Genomic DNA, 19,516 nt, shown 5'->3' with positions numbered 1-19,516 from the left:
ACTCATTGCTTAGGGCCGGCCTGATTATCAAGGCCCGCCGGACTGTAAGATAATGGGTCAATAATCATATCAGAGACTAGAAAATTTGGCCCATTTGAATGCGTTCCACCTACTCCTCCCACATTGGATCTTTTCCTTTTGGACTCAATAGTCAGCATATCCTCTACATCATTTGCTGAACTAGTATTTCCAAATTTTGAAATTATTTGATTAGATCTTCTGCTCTCACTAACCGAATAATCAGCTAACTTTCCAACAAACGCCTCCTTCTCACCCTTACTGCCATTTTGAATTTCAACATTATGAGATTTTTTAGCTAATACAAGATTTCCAGTGATCCTTTCATTAAGATTATCCACGTCATCATCCCCTACCTCTATCCCCTCCTCCACCGGACCTGAGTTTCGAAGCCATCTTTCCGACAGAGGTTTCTGCCCCTTCTTCAATATGAACCTCATTTCAGCTCCATACGGTAACATCTCCTTCGGGATTGGATTATCATAATATTTCGCACAATATTTCTCAGAATGACCCATAATTCCGCAGTAGAAACAAAACATAGGAACACGTTCATACTGAAAATTTAACCAACACCACGCATTAGCACTCCTTTTGATCTTCATCCTTCTCTTTAGGGGCTTCCTGACATCAATGCTAACTCGGACTCTCATCGAACTACCTTCCGAGGGTCTTACTGCACGAGTGTCGTGACTCACAAACTTCCCCAAGAAATTACCAACATCTTCTCCTAGTTTATTGGAAGCCAGTCCTAATGGAATATCCAGTATATGGACCCATAAATCTGCGTCCCATAATTCAACCTCAGCCACCGTCTCTCCAACCACTAACTGCCGACAAATGAATAAATGAAATTCAAATGTCCATGGACCATCGTCAATCACCCTTCGCATATCACGTTCATGGAAAAACTGGAACAAGAACAAATTCGGTGCCGCCTCTGTTATTTGAACACCCTTCACTGGTTTCCAAATGGGAGGTAAAACAGATTTTACAGCAACACAGTTAACATTTTTATCTGTTAAGAACTTTCCGACCAAACACCATTTAAACTCATCCGTCTCTATGCCTCCCTCAACCCCAGAAAAATCCAGACCTTCATCCTCCTCGTCCTCTACTGGTAATCGAAGGTTTAAATCTACTACTCCTTTAAACCCAGCCATGATACGCAGAAAAACAGACAACAGAACCCTATAAACTTTTGTGAAGGAGTAACTTTTCTAGACTAAAAATCACGTAACCAGCAATATGCATGGAAAAACACAGATACCCAAACACAGAAAAAATGGCCGACAATTCTCTGAACAACTGAAAGGCAAACTCTTTAAAAAACAAAACTGATAGTCAAATGATTGGCTAATAAAAGTGAGCTTTTAAGACTAGGGAGCAAAACTGACAGGAAAGAGAAAGGTATCCACTTGTCGCCGGAGGCACAAGACTTACTCTACTTGCCAAGCTGCAAGACTACTAAAATCTATCTAAATGGGTAGTAAAATACAGACAATCTTTATTTAAATTCTCATTATTATGCTATTTTGAACAGAACTAATTCAGTTAATCATATTATACTTCATCTATCCTACAAAAATGTAAAACATCACTTTTGATGTCTCATAAATATATAAACAAAATTGTCACATTTGATATTCATTAAAAATTATATTATTAAAATATGTTCATAATTATATTATATGAGAATTAAATATAGTAATTCTATAATAATTTATTTAAAAAATAATATTTTAAAAATATTATAATAAATTAACTATAATTAATACATACAACTTTTTTTATGGACTATCATGTAGCAATTAGCATTATTTAAGTAATATATAGTTATGTTATTAATTTTTGCCTTCTTATTAGCTTTAAGGACTAGGGTACACAATTGTAATCGCATTACCTAAAATAAAATAACTTTTTTTATGTATTTATAGGAATTAAATATTAAAAATTATATACTAATTGTCTCATTTACAAAGTTTTATTACAATTTTTATAATGTCCCGTTTAAAAAGCTTCATTTGCACTTTGAGAATTTTTAAGCTTAACTTTTTTTATTATTAATTTTTATAGTTAAACATAATTCATAAGATAATTATTGACTAAATATGATTTAAAAGCAACAATTAATAATAACAAATATGTATGATCATATTTTTTTTATTATTATTCAGCTTATTAGCAGAATAGTGAAAATTAAACTTCATATCTATCTATAACTATTCTATAAGTGTGAAGGGGGGGCAGGCAAAATTACGATATTAGAGTCCAATAAAACCAAATATTACATTAACAAAGAAAAGAAGTTTAATTATGGTAGAAGTGGTTGAGAAATTCAGCAAAATCGGAAATATATATAATTGCTTAAATATAATAAGTAAGTTAATAGGAGTCTTTTAAAAAAAAAAAAATAATAATATTACACATGTAAATTTTAGATTACAAAATTTACGGAAAATACCTAATACCAATAGAAGTAGTATATTCTACGGAAAAAAAATAGTAGTAGTATACCTTAATAATGACTCTCTACAACCTATAAATTGTAATTAAGAGTTTGACTTTAATAAGGAAACCAAGGTATATAATGATTAATGTTGGGCACTTTATCTTTTGATATAAAAATTTATAAAATAAATCATCCAAATAGATCTGCTATGCAAGTTCGAACCAAGAGAAGCTCATATTTTTATTTATGAAGAAAAAAAAGCTTGTATGGTTGTTGATTTAACATATTAATTAATTATCTTTAAGGAGATTAGTGCAGTGTTTTTTTTGTTTCGTATTACCTAGGACCTAGGAACACTGCTTTTGTTACATATTTTTGTGATTAATTCGGTAGATCCATCTATGATAAAATTATTATCACTAATTATCCATATCCTTTTTAAATCTATTAATTATTTTTTATATATATATTTATGTGCTGATGAATGATTAACTCTTTAATTTTATATTTTTTATTACGTTTATATATGTGTTCTGCTTATTCTACACGTAGCTCAAATTAATCAAATAAATATTATATTTAATAAAATATCATTTACGTACCATATCTTAGTATAGATAAATAAGTTATTTTTTATTTTGAAAAATATATAAAGAAAAAATCAATTGTAAAAATTAAGAAAATAATAAAATAATAAAATTTTATATTTAATAATTTAACTAATTTATTTTATTTAACGGGTCATATAATTATTATTTATGTGTTATACTTTTAATTTAACTAAAATAGTTTATTGAAAACTTAAGTATAATATTTAATAATATAATTCATATTTAAGTTAAATAACATTGCAAAAATTAAAGGGGTATATGCAAAAATTGGCATTCAATAATTAAAAAATTACAAAATTAATCAAAAGAAAATCCTAATTAAATAAAACAAATTAATAAATTTATTAATAGAAGCTAACAAGGAGTCTAATTCTAATAAAAAGAAGTTAACTAGCTAATGGAAATTATATATGAAATAAAGGAAAACTTTAGTAGCTGTTATACAATATAATTATAATTACTCATGTTCAATTAGTGTGCGATGTTTTTCCAAACTCTAAAAGATTAGTGTGACTCGGATTCTTTTGCCATTATACTCTATCTCGCATGGACATCATAACTAGCATATTAACCCTAGAAAGAAAAGTTTAATTTTGATAACAAAGAAGAGTTTAATATATGTTTCTATTTAAATAATATACAAATATTGTGGATGACATTTAATTTTTATAAAAAAGTTATAGAAATATTAAGTCTAGCTGTCTTTTCAAAAATAAAAATCAACATGAATGCTATATATAATACCCTTCAATAATTAAAAAAATTATAAAAGTCTGTTTCTAATAAGATAATATTATATATATTAAGTCTCTAGCTAATTTTAAGCGAACCATCGTTAAAATAACAATAACACAATATTATAAGAGGTTACTTTTCAATAGGAGTCAATTTAATTGGATTAACATATATATATATATAAATAAAAAAATATCACGAAAAGGATGATAATTAAGATAAAATTAGATATAGAAAGTGTAGTATGGTTGTGCAAGTCTAATTTCGGGATACATATAAATTTTCATAAATATACTATATTTAAATTTTTTTATATATAACGGGTCATATGAATACCGTTCACGTGCGTAGCACGTGGCGAAAAACTAGTACTATATATAAAAGCACGGATGGGGAGGGGACAAACACTTTTACCTAATAGCCCTTTCTAATTCATAAATTAATAGAGACTTTATGGTCATTGTCTAAATAATTTAAGAGTGGAAATTAATGACATCGATTTTAAATAAGAAGTTTAAGTTGAGCAAAACATCTAATTATAGTGTTAATTGATAACATAGAATCCTATTGATTTCAAATCTCTTTTTCCATGTATACAATTTTTCTTAAACTAAAAGAGTCACAAAATGACCAAACTGTAAACCAACAAATAGACATTGCTGTAGACTATAGTATTGTACTATAGTATTATTGATTTAATGTCATGCCAATCATAATTAAATTAATATTACAACTTCTAATTCTAAAAGTAATATAGTCATGTATTATTAGAAATTTAAGATTAACACGTATATACAGGTACTACTGTTAAATATATTGAGTGTCTATTTATGTTTTGAGAAAAGATTTAAAGTTATAATTATTAAAAATAATTAATTACTAAATATAATTAGAATATTTTAACGAGTCACACTACGAGCCACGTGTGAAACACGTAAAGCGACACTAGTCATTATAAAAATATACGATCATTAAATATATTTTTTTAATTAAAAAATAAAAAAAATTAATCTCAAGGCGTTAATGAGTTGGTAAGGCACTTTCTTACCTTAAATGAGGTCGCGGGTTTGAACCGTATTCATGTATGTAACTGTTTAAAATTTAAGGGTCAGAGTCTGTCTCCCGCAAGAGACCTGCACCATTCGGATAGGAATTAATTTGAATATGCAAAATTTAAAAATTGCGATTTCATAGTTGAGATTCGTTTAGAAAATTTCATGACCATGTAAAAGAAAAGGAGAAGTTGACTAGACTCATAAAAATGAAATTTATAAAATATTGATGAAAGTGAAAAATAGCCCTCGTGTCAATTGGCACCATTATTAGCAATAAGTCCAAATATGGAAAGTTATTGTAATGACTAATTAAGCATGTTTCTGATGTGATGAATATCGGTGTGCTCGTATGGTCCACCTTCTCTTACTAAACTTTACCACTTTAGACTTAGGCGCCGCTTAGATTTAAATTTATTAAAATCTACTAGTATAAATATTTAGTGTTTAGACAAAATATATAAATATGTATTTTGAAAAATATCTTTAAAATAATTAAATTTCAAAATAACCTGCTGTTTATAAGAAAAAGTAATAAAATTTGACTATTTACTTAAAAGAAGATCAGATTTTAAATTTAATAGGATGAATTTTTTAAAACGATTATAAATTTTTGTGACATTTCTTTTTATCAATGGATTTTTTATAAAACAATTGATTTCTAAATTCACAAATTTCATAAGCTTATTAAATTTATTGATTTAAAAAATTTCAATTCAAATGGCGTCATTAGACGAATTTATGATTGCATTGTCTATTATAACACAACAAATTTAGAATCAATAAGTATTTGAATATTTAGATTTTAAGATAAAATTGTAGTTGCAATTTTGTATTTTTCACAGTTTTCTTTAGAAAAAAGTTGGTAAAATATCAATTTTTATGCTTTCTTCGGTCCATAATATTTATCGCATTTTATCATTTTATATAAATTAAAAAGATAATAAATATGTTTTGATTTATATACTACATTTTTAATTAAATTGTTCATATTAATGATTACTGTTTTGAAGTTTGATTGTATGTTTAGTCTCATTAGAGTTATTTATTAATAGGGACAAATTTATAAAAATAGCATTTTTTTTTAATATTTTAAAATGACAAGTATTAGACTAATAAAAGTTCTCAAATATGACCAATATCATGACATGAGAGAGTACTAGATAAAGACTGCAACAGTTGTGACTGTAAAAAATTTAAAATTATCTAATAATCTAACATGAAACGAGATATTTATACTACAATATATACATAATTGATTATCGATCGCCCTGCGACCCTTAGGAATAAGATAACTTGTATCAATGTCACAAATTTTCACAAACATTCAAAACTTTGTTCGGTTCATGAACTTGACATGTATTGTGAACACTACATTATGGACCCATCACTTGTGCGAATTTGCCTCAGCTCTCTGTCACTTTCGTCTTGTTTTCTATAGCACTTGATATCAATTGGGTTTTTGATATTTGGGTGCCTCAAAGGCACCCAAAAATCCAGTATAGTGCCTCTTCTGGAATTAATTCCAGAAGAGTGCCTGGGACCACGTGGTCCGCATTCTAGGAATGCGGACCACGTGGTGTTCCGCATTCCTAGAATGCGGAACGCTTTAATCAGCTGATTAATTAATAATCAGCTGATTAAAGCGTGTTCCGCATTCTAGGAATGCGGAACACGCTTCCCCAATGATTGGGGAGACAGTTTTGTCTCCCCAATCATTGGGGCAGCAATGATTGGGCACTAAAATGCCCAATCATTGCTGATTATTAAATTTTTAAAAATAAAAAATTGTTTAAATAATTATAAACTAAAAATTAATATAAAATAATTTTATTTTATTTAACTAATGATTTTAACAGACGATATTAACTAATGATTTTAACAGACGATACTGAATTTAACAAACGCTTATAAATAAACGACAAAATTTAACAGACGATATAAATATTTATTTTATTTAACTAATGATTATAACAGACATTGATAACAAAATAACAATTATAACACACGAATATAATATACATAATATAGTAAACATACAACATATACTAAAATACAAAAATCGATAAATAAAGAAAAATATGAAATCTAATCCTCATATCTACGAGTCCTCGGTCTCTGTACCCTCAAACCGTGAGTCTCTCGTCGGTGCCGCGAGCTGTCTGTGATCGAGTGAAACTGTCTGGGTACCGGAGGGCTCTCGCCGCTGTCGGAGGCGTCCTCGTCCTGAGCTGAATGCTGAACGTCTGCTGCTGGTGGTGCAGTACCGGTCTCCTCCTGTGTGGGCGGTAGAAGTCTAAAAGATGGAGGTGTGAGATCCGGTCGTGATAAAAGCTCCTCGTACGCCTCTGAACCGATCTCCGGACCGAATAACCATGACTCTGATAGTGTAAAATGTAGCTGTGATGGATCTTGGGCCTGGTGAGAAGAAGATGGCCGCGGATGTGACGTCGACGGCTGATCATCCGAAGGCATCGTGGGACGGTAACACTGATCGAAAGACGTGAACGGTTGAGCATCTGTATATGGCGCTGGACGGTAATACTGATCTGATGCAGCAAACGGCGGTGGTGTGGCCTGCTGGAACTGAGACGCCGGTGGTGTGGTCTGCTGAAACGGAGACGCCGGTGGTGTGGTCTGCCGGAACTGAGACGCCGGTGGTGTGGCCTGCTGGAACTGAGACGCCGGTGGTGTGCCCAGAGAAGTGGTATATGCTGTCTGTCCGTACGACGGCTCAAAAAACGGCATCGACGAAGGCGGGACCTGATACGATGATACCTGGGGTCCCTGAAATACAAAGTTAAAAACACAACATTTAAAATATATATTTAACTACGAGTTAAAAAAGCAATAAATTAAATTAGAAATGACATGAAACCTGTGGGAAATAGGTCTGATGCCACGGAGGCTGTGATGCTGAAGTGGAAGTGGAACCGTAGTACTGAGTCGGGCCATAGTACTCCCCCCGTCTGTCTGTAGTGGCTGTAGGATCGAAGTGGAAGTAGACCGGTGGGGGGATAGGGTCTGCCGGGCGCTCGCGAGGCGGGGCGGCTCTAGGCTGCCGTCTACGCGCTCCCCTGATGTGAGCCAGATCGATGGTCAGGGGAGGGAGAGGAGGTAGTACGTAAGCCGGAACTGCTGGCTCTGGTGGGGGCAGTGTGACGTCACGGCGCTCCTCTCCGTAAGCTAATTGAGAACTGCGTGCAGCAGTCCCAATCCTAGACGCACGCGCCTCTCTCTGAAGGGCGATCATCTCGAAAGTGTCGCGCTGTTTACATCAAAGAAACAAATTGTCAGTGTATACAATAATAAGAGAAATTTAATAATAAAATAAATACGTACACTCTGTCCGGCCGCTGCGCCCTCATGGGTAATCCAACGCCGGCTGCGGCTCCGAAACCACTCCATATACGTTGAATGGTAGTGAGGTGGACGCTGGAGCTGGTAACCCTGAACAACGTAAGCCGCTCAGTTGTTCCAAATCTGAATGTAATCTGAGAGCAGTTCATCAAAGTTGTAGTTCCCCTGATACTGGATGTTATGAAGGCGCCGATCTTGCATAGCAGGCAGGGGAATGGGCTGCTGTAAGCCGAACTGCTGCAGAACCCTATCCGGCTGGTGCCACTCCACGATGTGATAGTAGATCATTGGCACTCGGGCACGCCAAATATGTCGCCCTGTCAGGTACATCTGTGGGATGGACTGGAGAACGTCGTCGGAGTATGGCTGCCAAACGATCTGCGCACGTAAATTAAAAATTTAGTTAACATTTGTCAGGACGTTAGTTAAATTCAAAAAAAAAATTAAAACTTACATCGTCGTAACGCAGCCCCTTATATTCTTCAGTGTCGCGTTGACAGACTCAGCATAGTTAGTTGTCATCACATTGTGCCGTTGCCCTTTTTTGTCATACACCCTTGTCCACTTTTCTTTAGGCCGCTTTTCTTGCTTAGTCAGCCATGCATACGCTTCTGGGCTTCTAACCTCGATCGCTGTCATGTAGCGTTTATACTTGTGCTTCTGATATGCTCGGCCTATGTGGCAAACCATAATATTAGCGCATAATAATAACCTATGTAGCGTTTATAATGACTCGTAAAAAATCATTACCTGCTTTATCTGCCAGCTTCTTCAAAACCTTGTTCCTAAACTTGGTCTGAAAATTACTACAGAAATGTCTGATGCAAAACTTGTGGGCGACACCGGCCCATTCAGGACGCTTCAGAACCGACAATATTCCAGCGTGCCGATCAGATATAATGGCCACTTTCCTTTCGCAAATCACGTGCTCACGCAAATGTTCAAAAAAGTACTCATAACTGGCAGTACTTTCAGATTCAACAAGTGCAAATGCCAGTGGCATGATGTGACTGTTCCCATCGATTGCCGACGCGATCAACAAGGTCATTTTGTATTTGCCATACAAATGAGTACCGTCGACGAACAAAACTGGCTTGCAAAAACGAAACCCTTCAATTGTCGGTTTGAAAGTCCAGAACATTCGGATGAACGTTACGACTTTCGGCTGAAGGATCCCGTCGGTGTACACCTCGGCGCCTACAAATCACAAGTTCAACAAAATTAGAATTATCACTTGAAGCAACTCGTTATATAACAAATTAGAGTTATTACGTATACCTTCTGCATCCCAGAAAGATCCAGGGTTGACATGCATCATCTCGTTCATGAACTTGTGAACCATACCAAATGATTCATACCAGCCACCGTAAACATCAGCTATTGCCTTTTCCTTTGCATTCCAGGTTCGTTTATACGGAGGCCTAACTCCAAGTTGTTGCCAAATTCCAGCTCTGAGGGTATCGATCCGTATATCACGTTGCAGCTTTACTTGACCCTTGATATAGTCTGCGATTGCAATAGACCCAAAATTCCGATGGTTTGGATCAGGTAACAGCTGATTGCACGTGTGCGGGCCAATATATTTTGTCAACGTCCACGTCTGAGTTGCTTGCAGAAGTGTAGCGCGCAGCCACCATTTACATACAGGGTTCTGCCTGCAAGCCAACACTATTGTCGAGTTGGTAGTCCGGCGACCCTTGAACTCTCTTCCCACCCCGACCGAATAAGTAGTCGCACAAGCTCGGACGGCATCGCGATTTGGGAATACCATCCCTACTCGGAATTCCATCCCAGGATCCCACATAATCTTTTCATCATCCTCCGGGGCGACGTCAAAGTCGCAAAGATCCGCCGTTCTTACATGCTCAGGAAGTTGCGACTCATATTGTGAATCTGCTCCTAAGTCTTCCTCGACATCCTCTTCGTTGCTGTCGTAGAAATCCTCTTCTTCCTCTTCACCACTACCCCTCTCAGACCCGCTTGAATCACATAAGACCAACTGATCTAGTAAAGTCTTGTTGCGAACCACGGCCTCGTATTCCACGTACAATTCCAAAATCTCGAGTTGCGGATACCGCACGACCTCGTTCAAAATTCCAAACACATGCTCGTTATTCTCCACGGAAAACAACGAGTACGAGCGTATCGCACCCCCAACTATTCTTGGAAGCCGGAAGTAGATTTTTGAAATTTCTACTTCCCCGTCGGTAGAAACTGCTCTTCTACAAATATTTTGTAATTCCTCGAAACTCATTCTCTCGCTAAGCGCCATATTAACCGGACGACCCCCGTGGTATTCTATTCCACACGGAGAACTCACAATACGACCATCACACCATATCAACAAAGGTATATTTGGACTCGTCATTTCTAATTAATAAACAGCAAATTTTAACACCGTTATATTTAATATGCTAATCTTAAATTTATAGCGTTAACATATCAATTGTAATTACTGTTACTTTATTTCTAATATTTTTTTTATATATTATAAAATTAAATTAAACATATCCTAATATAATTGTATGCAATAACAATTTACAATTAATTTTTTTAACAATTAACAATATTTTAATAAACTATAATAATTTTTTTATATTATACATACATTTCTAAATAACTATTAGGCTAAGATAACATTTTTCTACATTATAAACTTTTTTATACATGTATTTCTAAATTATAATTAAAATTTAATATTTTTCTATTATAATTAAATTTATACATGCATTTCTAATATTTACAAATACTAAAATTATTTAAAGCAATAAATAAAATAATTAAACGTACTAACCTCTTGTAGTTCTCCAAAATAATTAGTATTAAATAATATAACTCCTTAACTCCAAAATATAGATTCGAAATAAAAGCACCTCGGTTCAAGATTTTTCCGCTCAAAATAATAACCGTCTCCCTCGAACTTTTATGTTTTAAGTATTTTTTTGGTTCAAATTGTGAATGAAACACCTGCTGGAGAAGGCTTTTATAGCCTTCGGAATTTAATGTGTTCCGCATTTGTCAAATGCGGAACACATTAATTACCGTTGGGAGCTGTCAGCTCCCAACGGTAAAGTCAGAGTGTTCCGCATTCTAGGAATGCGGAACACTCTTTAATCAGCTGATTACACATTAATCAGCTGATTAATGTGTTCCGCATTCCTAGAATGCGGAACACCACGTGGTCCGCATTCCTAGAATGCGGACCACGTGGTCCCAGGCACTCTTCTGGAATTAATTCCAGAAGAGGCACTATACTGGATTTTTGGGTGCCTTTGAGGCACCCAAATATCAAAAACCCATATCAATTAATACCATGGTTGTCAGAACCGAATCGGATCGGCCGGTTCGGCCGGTAAACCAGGAATCGATCACAGCACTGGTTCGAAATGGACCAATAATCGGATAATTAAATACTCATTTTTTTCTAACTGAACCGGCCGGATAACCGTTGAAATTGAAAGGTTAATCAGGCTCCAGTTGAACCTCTAACCCTTCACTCTCTGTCTTCACTAGTTCAATGGCCGGGTCGATTTTGACAATATTGAATAATACACTTTTTTTCTTTCTTTATTAAAAACTAATGGTTAATTTTTTAAAAAAGTTACGAATTTTACATAAAATTTCATTTTAATCACGACTTTTAAAAATTGTCATATAAAACCATGAACTTTTCTTTTTCTTTAAATCTATCACCGACTATTTTTCCAGTAAATTTTACCTTTCATGTTTTTTCAAATCCATCGGATCTCGGTGGTCACGTCAGCAAAAATACACCGGAAATTGATTTGGTGATAAATTTGAAAAAAATATGAAAGTTCATAGTTTTATATGACAATTTTTAAAAGTGGTGATTAAAATGAAATTTCGTGTAAAGTTCATGATTTTTTATGGAATTAAGCCAAAAATTAGTGATATAGCTGTAAAATCAGACGCAATGAAATAATAAAGAATTAATTGAAAAATCAAATTGAAAAATCAGCTAAGAATAGATAAAATTTATATAGTTCGTGAAGTGATCAAGTACATGTGCGAATTAAAAAGTTTAATTCACTCAATATTAAGATTACCAAAAAGTATTTCACTCGAATACCCAAACCCTAAAACGCCAAATTACTGTTTAAGAAATTAAATAATAAAACATTAATAAATCATGAATTTAGTCAAAATTTACATATTTTAATCATTTAACAACATTTTCCTTTACTAGGTGGTATGGTCATGTAGTGGAGATTTCTTCTATAAATATAGTCTTAAATTTAAGCTACTAGAAACTTTGACATTAGTCCAAACTAAATCTGTTTTCATACTTGAAAAATTTAAATTTTTTTGACGTTATGTGAAATTCATTATTAGTGATTTGAATCAAAGTATCCAAAGTCGAAAAATATTCATTAACTAAATTGATTCTTTTTTACTAGAGTAAACAAAAAATGTGGTTGTACTTTATGTATATATTCATATACCACATCGAACTGTATCGAAATGTATAACCAAAATTACACTGAATAACTTAAATTATATATTTACTTAGATAAAAATAAACATGCATATTATTCCTTTTTATATTTGATAAATTTTCACATAATTCAATAAGAACAAAATTTTCCTGCTGCACATGCAGCAGGAAAGTCCTACAATACAGTATGTGGCTATTCTTTGAGCTGCCACACATGTCTCATTTCCTTTCCATTAAGTGGTTAATTAATCAATTTAATACTAGTTAATTAACCACTTTAAACACTAAAATTGCACATTTTTTTAAGTTCTAAACACTAACTGTTAAGTTATTACAATCACACACTCTAATTATTAGGCATTTTATTCTTCTTTAATCTTTAAAACTATGCTATAATTAAAATTTCTAATTTCTATATATGTTTTTAAGTTCTTATTCCTCAAATCGAAATTGTATTAACAGATGTATAAATAATTCCTACTAGTAAAAAAACATTTTAAATAATGAGATTTATTTATTTATTTTATTTTATTTTATTTAGAACCTTACATTTTATTTTACTTTTTCTAATTGATAGACTTATAAGTTATATTTTTAGCTAAATAATTAAATTAAAAAAATCTGGATGAAGAAATCAGTCAAATAACTTTGAAAATATTCTTAACTTTTATTTATTAAAAATTTCATAAAAATACATTGTATCGAATATACGCATATTTGATATTTTTATTTTATATAATGATGGAGTGACTATTTAGAGCTACATATATCTTTTTTATGTGATTGTCATAATAACTTTTAAATTATTAAAAAATAAAATAACTTGATGAGTTTTACTAGTGATATATGAATTAAATTTCATTGGTCTAATTTTTACGTTTATGATTAAGTGTTAATAAAATATATTGTATCATTTGAAAAGGTACAATATAAAAATACTTTAAAGTTAGAATTAAAATATACTTGTAATAAAATATAAGGATTAATGCTGTATTTTTTTGTCAATTTTCGTTTATTCCCAAAGGCAGCCTATCAACAGTGGGCACATGTATGATTGCAGGAGTTTCCTGCTACTTGAATTGCAGGAAAATTTTGTTCTTAATAAAGTATTACAGTATCATTTTCAATTATTATTGAATGAACAAAATTTTCCTGCAATTCAAGTAGCAGGAAACTCCTGCAATCATACATGTGCCCACTGTTGATAGGTTGCCTTTGGGAATAAACGAAAATTGACAAAAAAATACAGCATTAATCCTTATATTTTATTACAAGTATATTTTAATTCTAACTTTAAAGTATTTTTATATTGTACCTTTTCAAATGATACAATATATTTTATTAACACTTAATCATAAACGTAAAAATTAGACCAATGAAATTTAATTCATATATCACTAGTAAAACTCATCAAGTTATTTTATTTTTTAATAATTTAAAAGTTATTATGACAATCACATAAAAAAGATATATGTAGCTCTAAATAGTCACTCCATCATTATATAAAATAAAAATATCAAATATGCGTATATTCGATACAATGTATTTTTATGAAATTTTTAATAAATAAAAGTTAAGAATATTTTCAAAGTTATTTGACTGATTTCTTCATCCAGATTTTTTTAATTTAATTATTTAGCTAAAAATATAACTTATAAGTCTATCAATTAGAAAAAGTAAAATAAAATGTAAGGTTCTAAATAAAATAAAATAAAATAAATAAATAAATCTCATTATTTAAAATGTTTTTTTACTAGTAGGAATTATTTATACATCTGTTAATACAATTTCGATTTGAGGAATAAGAACTTAAAAACATATATAGAAATTAGAAATTTTAATTATAGCATAGTTTTAAAGATTAAAGAAGAATAAAATGCCTAATAATTAGAGTGTGTGATTGTAATAACTTAACAGTTAGTGTTTAGAACTTAAAAAAATGTGCAATTTTAGTGTTTAAAGTGGTTAATTAACTAGTATTAAATTGATTAATTAACCACTTAATGGAAAGGAAATGAGACATGTGTGGCAGCTCAAAGAATAGCCACATACTGTATTGTAGGACTTTCCTGCTGCATGTGCAGCAGGAAAATTTTGTTCCTTTATTAATTAATCACTACACTGATATTATTTTTATAATTTAAAAATGTTATAGTAATTAATTTAAAACACAAGTGTAAATAAAATGTGTAATCATTTGTTATTCATATGATATTATGAATATGGATGAAGAGATGCTTTTTTTTCTTAGATGAGAAGAATTAAGAAAAGATGAGTACCAAATATGAGTTGCGTTTCATAGTAATTTATGATTAGAAGAGTTTTCAAAAAAATGATTTTTATATTTTATCTTGGTGTAAAGTTGATATGATTACGTTTTCATTCCTAAACCTTATTACAAAATATATGTTGGTCATTTGATTGTAGCTTTTGAATCAATATTTAATATTAAGTGTCATACTTTAAATTGTATCTCGAGTTATTATCAGTTGAAGTTCTTATTTTATGTCAAAATTGGTCGAGAAGTTATACAAAATAAATTGAAGTTTAAAAAACAATAAAGGACCTTAAATGTTTTTAATTATATATATTATTTTTATAATTATTATTTTATAAACTCTCTTAATTTGACATTTTTGCACGTATAATTCATTGCAAATGACATTTTAAAATATGATTCAAGACTCTAAATTTAAAGACAATGTTATTTTTACCAAACTAATGGATAAATTGATGAACAATGCGCTAATAATCACACATTTGGTGATATTTCATTTTATAAGATGCATAAAATTTATGTAATAACTCAGATGCAAAATAAATATAAATCTGACAAAAAAGTGGCATATGCTACAATCATAAATGACTTAATCACATATCTGACTGATAAACTTATAAAAAAATGAATTAAATAGCTGCGCGGCAGAAGTAAAATACAAGTTTGATTTTTTTATGAATCTGCACCTAAATAATTGAATCATCGCAAAAATTGTTGAAATCAATAGAAAGTTGCAATAAATAAATTATAACCATCAAAAAAATCTTGAATAAACCAATAAAGCTTTAGAAAATAAAATTCATGAAGGAATATAACAAGTAACCGCTCAGAATGATAAGATCTTGATTGAACCTAAAAACACTCTTACAATACAAAAATTTACCACAAAACACATCAAAACATAAATAAATCTCCATAAAAAAGAAAAATTCTTCAAATAAAAAACTAATATTTGTCCACAAGAAATTCTTATTTCAAAAAATTAAAAGATATAAAATATATACATAAGAATGGAGAGACGGTGATAAACCAGCCATAAAACGAAGATCACCGCCTTACACCCTTAAAATCGAAGCGACATATGAAAAACCGGAAAAAAGAAGGAATTTGATAAAGTTAACTTTAAATATAAAATAAAATAAATAAGAATCATGTTAAAATGATCTTATCGATATAATTAAGAAATTTGACGAAGTTAATTTTGTATATATATATTTCAATTTAAATTGAATATTAAAAATATATGTATTTTTCAATCACTTAAATTATAATTGTTTGTATAGTCTACTCCAAATTATATTTAAAATTAGGCAGTTAATTTTCAAATATATTATTCCAATGGAATTTGAAAAATATTATTATTAGACCCATATTTGAATTTCGGAAAAACTACAGGATTAGGCTAAATGCGGGTCTCTTTTACAAAATTGCTAAGTTGTCAATTTCTTTTCATTAATGCTAATTTAAAATTTACATGAAAGAGCTAAACACGCTAAATTATTACACCTTTTACATACTTCATTTCAGTTGTACACGTGTCACTTTAATTGGAAAAAAAGAGTAGGAGACCAACACATGTAACTCACTATATTCTTTGTCCTTAGAATTCTCACCATTTTTTTTCTTTCTCATTAACTGTTCTCACAATTTTTCTCTGTAAAAGTTTAACAACACAAAATTATCAAACATGTAATTTTTTGATTCTCTTTCATCAACTCACATATATTTTAAGAAAAATTCTCTATTTTTCATGAACACAGTGAATATCCAAATAAAAAAAATGAACTCAATAGAAAAAATGAACCCAGTTTTTTAAGATCATAAGAGATAGGCTATTGAATTGTCGGAAACTTATTGTTTCTTTACTTATGCCGAGTGAGTTACGATGTGAGTATGATATAAAAAATCTCCAAATGGATATTCAAAAAGATTCAAAATTTTATCAAAATTTCAAAATCTAATGAAAAGAGAAAAGACGACGATGGAAACGATGCCACTAAAGGAGGCAAGAAAAAGAAGTGTGTCAGATAAAACAATCATGTATGGAGCATATCTTAATTTTTCTTCTTCTTTGGATTCTTTTAAATTTCAATTTTCATTCTAACGAGTTAAAAAAATAAAATTGTAATCAGGTGAAGTGAAAAGTGGAGTAAGGTAGTTTTTTTTAATTTCATTTTATTTGGCATGGTTCTTGATTATTTAGTAATAGATTTGGATAATATTACATTAAGTGAAGGAGCTTCAACTGGAAATATATTTTTCTTAAGTGGTTGTGTAAATGTTTTTGGATTTATTTTAATTAATGGTCATATTGTTTGTTTTTCAAAAAATTATCTGTTTTTAATAATTATATTAATGTTATAATAATTTTAAATAATTGATTAACTTTTTCACATATTAAATATGTATAGAAGATGTATCTTCTATTTTCAGTCTTATTATTATAAATTTCTTTATTTGTATATGTTATATATGAGAAATGTAACTTAGTTTGTGTTTATTTTTCTTCTATTATTATATTTAGTTTTCTGTGTTTTTTATTGAATCAAATATGTATCATAGATGTATCCTGCAAGAATATTAATCAGCCTATCTTTTGTGACGGAGGGAGCATGATTTATTATGTAAAATACAAAGTTGTGAATGTTTATATTTTTTTATATAAACTAAAAGATTAACTTCAATTTTGTAATAAATTTTATGACGGCATTATATTGTTATTGGTTCATCTTTTTTATTTATATATCATATATATACATATTAGATACATCACCCAATACGTTATAGATGTACCACCGTTACATTGTAGATACATTACCGATATATCATAAATACATTAATAATACATATTACTGATACATCGTTGATACATCGATCGATTTTTATACTAGTGAACTAGCCCATACAAGTGATAATTATATGCTAACACGATTTAATCTTCGATCACAAGTCAATTTAATTATTACGCGCGAGAGAGTGTTAGAAGATGAGGCCACTAGTAAAGCATCCCCTCTTATGATACATTGCAGACTAAATTTTTTTAAAACTATAAATATTTTTTGGTAGTGAAGGTTTTTATAGTGAATTTTTAGTATTGATGTATACAATTTTGTACCAGGTTTGAATCGTGGAATATGATGTTACTTCATAATTGTTTTTGTCTACTGCTTTTAATTACTTTTATTAAAGTAAGAAGCTTTTGGAGTAAAGATGATCTCAAATTCCATTTATCTTTTCAACTCAAAACATCACATGATATGTCATAAATGTACCACCGGTACATTATAAACACATCACTAATACATCAACAATACATTACAGATACATCGTTGATACATCGATCGATTTTTATACTAGTGAATCGTACGACATTTTAGCATAAATTATTTGTGTATCTTGAGATGTATTATGTATAAATAGTGTATCAAAATACATTATATGATATTTATTGGCATGTTTAGAGCATGTGACACATGTGTTATTTTAATATTTGTTATAAATACATTTCAGGTACCCATAAATTATATATATATAATATTCAATGCGTTAAATATACAGCTCAGATATAAATTTTATACATATAAGATGCATATTTTATACATATCAGAAATAGCTCAAATGCATTCTCGTTCACATATAATTTAATTTATATGTTTTTCTAACATTTAACACATATTTTTTAAGATGATATACCATAGATACATTTCAAATACACGTCATATATTTTGATAGATATATGAAAAGAAATACTTAAAATATGATGGAAATATCTTCCATATACATAAAAGATACACATAATTTTTATTGTAATGTTTTAAATAAGTATATTTAAAATGTATCATATGTTTCGATAAGTATCTGAGATGTATAAATTCGTCAACAGCATAGTCTTTCCGACCATTTTTTAGTGTTAGCTAACTGAGTCAAACATATCATTTGTGTATTTTGTATGCATTACATGATATCTATTAACATGTTATTATTTGTTGATTTATTTTTTATTTTTTTATATAATTGATGGCTAATAGTGTAATTAATTTTTTTTGAAATGTATCTAATATGTATCAGAGTTGTTTTTGAAATTGATTTTCATTTGTAAAACAAAAAATTATAAAAATTTATATTTTTTTATAAATTTTCAGATATATATTAATAAATTTGATGAAGTGGATAATATTGTTTTAGTTCTTTTTTGTGTGTATATATCATGTATATAAAGATGTTTATATTGAGTAACAAATTAAGAGGTTATTGATGCATGAATTTCAATTAAAATATATGATACATGTATTTTTAATTTAAAATATGTTATACATACACCTTAGAGACACATTACTAATACATATAAATAATATGAGTATATATATATATATATATATATATATATATATATATATTTGTTTTAGAAATGTAAAGAAAATAATAATAAAAAACGTGTTTGTTACATTTCTGATACATAAAAAATACATAAATGATACATATCCAAATATTTTTTGATATGTTGACCTATGCTGATGCGTGACTGACGCACGTGTAAGACGCGCGACAGACGCG

The 19,516-nt window shown here is 30.1% G+C and overlaps 3 protein-coding genes across 4 annotated transcripts; all 3 read right to left on the bottom strand.

Moving 5' to 3' along the window:
* Nucleotides 1-2: 2 nt before the first annotated feature.
* LOC126657251 (uncharacterized) lies at nucleotides 3-1,181 on the bottom strand. Its single transcript, XM_050351917.1, has one exon. The coding sequence runs from the start codon at nucleotides 1,179-1,181 to the stop codon at nucleotides 3-5; it is 1,179 nt and encodes a 392-aa protein (XP_050207874.1).
* Nucleotides 1,182-6,852: 5,671 nt separating this feature from the next.
* LOC126657691 (extensin-like) lies at nucleotides 6,853-8,702 on the bottom strand. 2 transcript variants are annotated; one of them, XM_056103723.1, is made up of 4 exons: nucleotides 8,683-8,702; nucleotides 8,211-8,606; nucleotides 7,747-8,136; nucleotides 6,853-7,655 (listed from the first exon to the last, which is right to left on the bottom strand). In XM_056103723.1, the coding sequence occupies exons 2-4, from the start codon at nucleotides 8,274-8,276 to the stop codon at nucleotides 6,957-6,959; spliced, it is 1,155 nt and encodes a 384-aa protein (XP_055959698.1). In that variant the 5' UTR covers nucleotides 8,277-8,606; nucleotides 8,683-8,702; the 3' UTR covers nucleotides 6,853-6,956. The 2 variants fall into 2 exon arrangements, with proteins under 2 accessions (XP_055959698.1, XP_050208384.1); XM_050352427.2 differs by lacking the exon at nucleotides 8,683-8,702 and having other exon boundaries at nucleotides 8,211-8,634.
* LOC126657250 (uncharacterized) lies at nucleotides 8,337-10,761 on the bottom strand. The gene is made up of 4 exons (XM_050351916.2): nucleotides 9,507-10,761; nucleotides 8,979-9,425; nucleotides 8,694-8,902; nucleotides 8,337-8,606 (listed from the first exon to the last, which is right to left on the bottom strand). Exons 1-4 carry the CDS (start codon nucleotides 10,594-10,596, stop codon nucleotides 8,337-8,339), a joined length of 2,016 nt encoding a protein of 671 aa, XP_050207873.1. The 5' UTR covers nucleotides 10,597-10,761.
* Nucleotides 10,762-19,516: the final 8,755 nt, after the last annotated feature.

This window comes from Mercurialis annua, linkage group LG7, assembly GCF_937616625.2.
Source record: "Mercurialis annua linkage group LG7, ddMerAnnu1.2, whole genome shotgun sequence".
In the NCBI taxonomy this organism is placed as follows: Eukaryota; Viridiplantae; Streptophyta; class Magnoliopsida; order Malpighiales; family Euphorbiaceae; genus Mercurialis; species Mercurialis annua.
Note: the sequence above shows the minus strand (reverse complement) of the source record. Positions and strands in the feature narration are given on the sequence as shown.